The 6,706-nt window shown below is 39.9% G+C and overlaps 2 protein-coding genes across 2 annotated transcripts in view; both read right to left on the reverse strand. All coding sequences in view use genetic code 11, as the record gives it.

Annotated features, from left to right (window-relative positions):
- The window catches only part of EGR_06004 (hypothetical protein), a gene marked incomplete at both ends in the record, with an annotated part of 5,066 nt that extends 633 nt beyond the window's left edge, over positions 1-4,433 (reverse strand). Inside the window, 2 exons of the mRNA XM_024495253.1 lie at positions 1,680-1,792; positions 4,421-4,433. Coding sequence (XP_024350337.1) covers positions 1,680-1,792; positions 4,421-4,433 — 126 coding nt within the window. The remainder of the gene's footprint in view (positions 1-1,679; positions 1,793-4,420) is intronic.
- A 1,175-nt stretch (positions 4,434-5,608) lies between these two features.
- Positions 5,609-6,706, reverse strand: part of EGR_06005 (lipid-binding protein) — a gene marked incomplete at both ends in the record, with an annotated part of 2,201 nt that continues 1,103 nt past the window's right edge. The window contains 3 exons of the mRNA XM_024495254.1: positions 5,609-5,790; positions 6,128-6,239; positions 6,337-6,447. Of these exons, the coding sequence (XP_024350338.1) occupies positions 5,609-5,790; positions 6,128-6,239; positions 6,337-6,447 (405 nt within the window). The remainder of the gene's footprint in view (positions 5,791-6,127; positions 6,240-6,336; positions 6,448-6,706) is intronic.

The raw sequence follows: 6,706 nt of genomic DNA on the forward strand, positions 1-6,706 counted from the left end.
GCTACAGCAGAGCAATATACCGAGGTCATCGTGTACGCTCCTTTGGTTGTGAGAGATGACAAAAATTAGGATCTCACCTTTAAATATTAATGAAGTATATACATCACGCTAAAAAAGCTTAAAGTTTAGTCTTCTAGGTTAATGTAGGGAAAAAAGCACTCAAAATTTTATTCTCACGACTTGTTGTTGACGTTAATTATACCGCGTAAAAGACAGGGGGCTGTTGAGTTATGGTTGTGTTTGAAGATCTTCACTACTTAAAAATGAAATGCATGCTGGAAAATTCTTTTTCAATATTGACTTCTCTTTAATAAGCTAACTCATTTACTATTCACAATCTACCTGATTAGGGAGACACCTTATTTGTCCACGTTTAGTCAGTCTTAAAAATAAAAAAAAAAGAAGAGAATAGAAACAGGAATTCTCACAGCAATTCCGCTGATTGGTAAAGGACAATTCCCATGAAAATGATAACCTTCCCACTTAAGTTATCTATAGATGTAACTATGTATTTGAGAAGTTAAGCAGCTTTAGCCTCATTCGCTTCTTAGCGTTAGTACATCGAAATACCACGGACAATTTGGCAGATAAGTGCAATCAAGGAGCCTTTCAGGTGCAGCGATTCCTGCGTTCTTGCATAGCCATTCAATTCAGGACCAACTTATTGGGTGAACAACCCAATGAAGGTTTGAGGATCGAAATCCTCTTTAAATGTTGCCCACCCGGTTTATAGCCCTGCTTTGAAGAGTATAGAGTTATAAAACCTGCAAATCATTAAATGTGCCCTTAAAGTGACAAGGACTGCAAACCATAAAAAAACACCAAATTCAAGCAATTTCATCCCGTTAAGTAAAAATATCTTGATCTATGGAATGTCATTCTTTCAGGAAAACAGTCAAGCACTCACCTTTCCTCGGAGCTTTTAGTCGTTTATTTAACACTGAGAGACAATAGTTTCTTTGCTAATACCTAGCTTCTCAGAGCCAATTCAAAGCATCCCATTCGGGGCATAAAAAATCATAAAGGATTTCAATGCAGTGCTTTCTTTCTTTATAAAAAAATTTATTATCAAGGCGAATAATTTCTTAGATCCACGTGTCACTTTAACCGTGACTTGAGGCATGAAAGCAGATGTCCTCTAACGCCACACTCACAGCGTAACTTTTGACAGCCGAGAATTCGTGAAAATATGTAAATGGCATGTTAATTTTGATTTAGTACAGATAGGAGTTTGGAAAGACAACTCAGCCAATCCAAAAGGTAAAATGAATAAAAAAATTATGCTCAATAAATGAAAACAGTACTACGCCAGCTGTAGGTGAGTAGAAATGACTATGAATGATACAAAATGACACTTTGGAGGCTAAGTGCAATTAGTGGGGTGACTTAGCGTGGTCTATCTCTCTCTCTCTATTGTTTTTTGGTAGGTTGATTCGTGTCCCAGTGCACTGAACGTTAGACAACTGAAACCGGATGCAAACAACAACGGGGAACGCCACTTAGGCGACGATCGTCCAAAAACAGCATCCTTACTCGGCCAATCACAAACAGATCAGTGCATACGCAGCACTGCTAAATTGCTATCCACTAACTACTCAGCTGCCATCAGTAGTATGAATGGTGCAAATATGTTTTGATTTATCCTAAAACATTTATAGCAAAATAACGGCAGAACATACATGATATGCGCAGAGAGGCTTCATCATCTCCAACATATCCTGGGCACTTTCCCATTTACGACATAAATCTTCCAGTTCGGGTCCTTTGTGCCTCCAAATTTGACTTGATAACCCTGGAATCAATTTGAAAAGAAATTGCGATAATACACCCTACGACTTATAAAAAGCTTATTTTCAAGTCGTTTGGTACAAAAGTGGCGGACATCAAAACGGCACCCTAGAGTACAAGTCAGAAAAGTGGTAGACTTAATTCCAAACTTGATAGCAATGGGCCGTCAGTTAAAAGCAACCCTTTCAATAAACCCTAAGAAACCAGGAATTTTTGTTAAATTTATGTATATCCTTATGACTTGCTCGATTTCCTTTCAAAATGCCTTCAGAATCCACAGGCACGACTCTCCATTCTCCGCCCTTTACCCTCTCCCCTCTACACATACCAATGCACCGCCAGTCCTCCCTCCCTCCAGGAGTTCATGGCTACCCTGATTCGGCTGCACTGGTTAAGTCTACTGCAAATTTAGGAGAGACACTGCACTCTACCTATTCATTGCATATTTCACCGCACAATCCTTGCACTGTCAGCTCCGTCGTCAAGCTTGTTCTCCTCTTCACACCTCTATGACGTCACCGTCAGAGCCAATTTGCCTATTCGATTTGGTTGACCAATTCCACATACAAATTGGGCGTTGGAGTCACCTACACCTTCTCCGCACTTTCAAGCCCACGGTAGGAAGCTTCAATTCGCTCACTAATCTAATCCGGTGAAGGCCAGTCGTCTGGTGATTAAATGCCAATTTTAACTCCCACTCTGTTGCATCCCATCAGTGCCCCAATGAGGGTCATTTATATGTATATAACTCATAAGTTTGTGCACACCCCAAGAATGAGAACGGCGGCAGTTGAATTTATTGCATCGCTACACTTTCCTCTGATCGAGTGGCCATGTGCGTCCTAAATCACATTTGCAAACTGGCAGACACTTTTGCCTTTTCTAATGACCCATTCCTATGGCGGTTTGATCAATCAGTACGATGGGTCGGTTAGTGGCGTTCGGCCAGTAGTCATGCTTGCATGTAAAGGTTGACACACATGACCCAAACCAGGCTCTTCCCCAATTAAGCGTTAGCCCACTTCCCACTTCTGAAGCCACGCTCTGAATCTCGATCCTACAACTCGGAGAGAACAAGACGATTGTTACTAAATAATTACGTTTCCTTATAATGTCTCATGTGACTAGTGTCTTGGAAAAATGATAAACCTTACATGGAAGAATATCACTAGGAAAGTACAGAGGGTGAGGTGAGACACTATCCTTCGTCCCACCCTATCTTATCTGCAAGTACAAATCTGCCTACGTATCAGCTTAGCGGTACGAGGTATGAAGCCTTACATTGCATTGTATAAAAGGAATAAAACCCCTCCCATTGACTAATTGGCTGGTTTGCCTACTGCTTGGAACAAGCTTCCTTCCTGGGTTCGTTTGGATTCCATTAAGTTGTGTGAAGATCAAAAGAGCCACAGCCAAAATCTGTTGCCACGAACAAATTCGGCTACAGTCCATTAAACTCTCATAAAGTATACTCTTCTGGGGATGATAAGGATGCCATAAAGTGTCGGTTGGATAGTGAAAGAAACGTTGGGGAACAACTAACCAAACATTTGTTTGCTTAACATTGCAATACAAAAGCCATTTCTCGACACAAGCCAACCAGTCAATCAGTCAAAACAACCCATAAGGCGTGAAGAACAGCGAATTGGTAGTCTTTGAAAAAGCTTTTACGCCTTACAAAGAATATGCCATGGGGAATAAGAAAATATAATAAGCTGAGCCTTATGTCTCATCCATTACCGCGACCTTTCATCAACTGAAATGCATTTTTTGGCAATCAAGTAGTAGTCTCATTCCCCATCTACATAAGGTGAGTAAAGTACCAATAACACCTCTGAGGAAAAAAAAATACTTGCTTCATACATTCGTTTTAATTGGGAACTCTTCAGTTCTGTCAGAATTTCGTACTGAAGCAAGTTTCTTGGAGTTCAACTGGTTTTTCCATTCTTTAAACACTTTTGTGGTTAAGGAAGTAAGCCAAGCACGACACCGATGGTAGGTCTCGAATGTGTTCAACACATTTACTCCGTAAAGAAAAGGGAAGCTTTTACCAGTGCTTCAAATGGCTGTTCCTAGTTCGACTAATTTAAGCCGTTACCGAGGGCTCAAGTCCCATACCATAACTGACAACCGGGGAGGATTTCAAAAAACAAATATCCTTCATAAATAATTACTTGGAGTGCTCACACACGACGGCAAATAAGGATTCAACCCCCAAAATTGGATACTAGTCGGTAAAGAAATCAACGACATCAGGTAGGTGCTTAACCTGCGTATGTAGCAGCTGGCTTAATTCATAGACAAGGTGTCGAATGAAACTGACTCAAATTCAAAAACCAAACAGCATTAAACAATACTTGACAGAAACATTTCTCTGATGGAGTTGGATATTAAAAGACAATGGGTGGACATATCCAAATCCACGAGATGGACTGGCATGGCATTCGTTCCACCATAACAGTCCACTTAGATTCACCAAATTTCTAGTTGAATGGTCAGTCCAAATTCAGCAGTTGTAATGAGTGCTAAGACCAGGACTCAAAGTGGAACCTAATAATGGCACTTCTCAGCTGCATGTACGATCAAGCAGATTGTGTTTAGTCCACACATTCATCGAGATAATGCAAGCTACAGACGACAAACATTACCTGCGGATGATGAAAATAAGATAACATCCTTTCACCAACACACTACAGGACAGTAGTATCCAACACGATTAAGAGGTTCACAGAGGATGTGGGCCACTTCTTACACGATTGTGTTTTCAGCTAGAAAACATACGTCACTGCATCTTCCGTTGACGAACTCCCAACCACCCCTCACTCATTCTTGATTGGATAGTTAGGGGAGAACTAAAAATGCCGCAAGTTACACGGTTAATTTAAGCACACTAACAGTAAAATGATTGAAAAGACTTAGTTAAAAAGGATTAGTACTATTGTAAATGCTTTTTAAAAAACTGCGCAATATAATGCTCGATGACACTTAAAACAAAGAGAAAATGTGTTTGGTGCATTTACATCATTAGGGACCATTATAAGACATAGTCAATGATAAGAAATGCCCCTAATATTGGCTTTAAACAACCCCTAGTTGCCATTATGTAGAGCTCGATACCCTCATCCTAAGTTAAATGCAGGTTTCGCATACTAATATCCTACTGTAAAAGCTGGTCAAGAAAATGTGTAATCCCGTTTTGGTTTTGTAACCTTCTGAACGTTGTCATGGCAGTGTAATACAGTAAAATCGACTAATACACAAGGTGAGAGGCTTTAAAATGTAGCAGATTTTGATTTTATGGTGCCAGTGGGTTTTAAGAACAAATAAATTTTCATCTTTCTCGCCTCTAAAATTTTTTCAGCGACTATAGTTGAAGCTTGGTCATTCATTAAATTATTAAGCTGTTTTCGTTGTCACACTTAAAGGCCTCTTTAGCGGGTTTTAATGTGACAAATTACTCATGCTCTACGCACTTTAAATTTACTCAATCCTTATGAGCATCTTCAACAGATTCGAGCGCAGCGCGCTGATTAACTGCTTAACCCTTCGTTTGGTTCAGAGGGCGCTTAAGGCTCCGCGATTGTACTCTCACTGGTTTTCATGGCCTCCGAGCCACCCCAGTAGTCCTCCATCTAGCCCTTCTGTACGTCTGCAATAGTTATTCTGCTCTACTATTATTAATTCTTCAAACTCCGTAAGGACTCAAGCGGCACAGCAAGTTTGGACCCATTGCTGTTAAATGTTTCATGAGAGACTCTGTAAACCACTTCTCAATGCTTTTATTTACTCAGGAGTTTAATGTCTATACCAAGTTTTTTTGTCATATTTCACTCTGATCCACTTTGACGTATGTCCCGCTCTTCCCCATGACATTTGCGTTGTAGTCCTTGTAGTCATGTAGGAAGTCGCGCGCCGAGACCGGTCTCTTCGATTCATCCACCCTAATTTTTCCTGTTGGATCACCTTTGCCGTAAAATTCATGGAAGCGCTTCTTGTTCGCCTCTAAAGCATAACAATGTCGTTACTTGTTGTTGTATTTGTGCCAATATTCTTGATGTTTAAGCTCAAATGCACTAAATATGATGGAAAACTGAGTGATTACGTAATGTGTTGGGTTAAATTAGGCTTTTGTAATAATTTTAGGCGTGGTCTTTTAATTGGTCTAACTCTAAAAGTGTATAGGCTTAGCTCTACTTGATGATGCAGAGAATTGACTTTGTTGAGTGAAACGACATGAAGATTCAATCTACGCTAGACAGGTGAACCAATTATAAGGTAAAGGTGACATTTATTCGTCTAAAGCAATATAACTTCCACTATAAGATAAGTATAGACTCACGAATGAGATCTTCTAGGGGTTTGCCTTCACTCCCTACTTCTGGTGGCAGCACAGCTCTCAGGTCTGGCTCAGCTTCAAAAACTTTCTCAATATCTGAACCGCACCGCACTATCTATTGGTTTTATTAATGTAAAACGCATACTTATTCCCCTTGCATGGGCTTCATATAAGGTTCATAAAAGCGCATGGATAAAGGCCAAGTAACTTACTCGGTTCTTCATCTTTTCTTTCATGTAAAACATCATGATACTTAGCATGGTGTCTAAAAGTTTGCCTTCATTGTAAATAATTACGTGACGAGGTCTCATAGGCATTGCCTCCTGCGATCAAGAAAAAAGATATCTCTTTGTTCTTTGAAATAAGTGTTTGGGTTAAATGTCAAAGCAGATTACCATTGTTCTCATTGACTAACTCACTCAGAGTTCATTAACCACGTGTTTTGCCTTATGGGAAGATTTTCAACTTTAGCATACAAACGTGCACCTTAAGCAGATTGTTGATTAATCATCGAAAGACAAAAATAACCTTAAGCATTTCTGAATGTAAAATCGTATCTTGAATCCGACAGGATCTAACCAG

This window comes from Echinococcus granulosus (genome assembly GCF_000524195.1).
Source record: "Echinococcus granulosus chromosome Unknown EG_S00049, whole genome shotgun sequence".
Lineage (NCBI taxonomy): Eukaryota > Metazoa > Platyhelminthes > Cestoda > Cyclophyllidea > Taeniidae > Echinococcus > Echinococcus granulosus.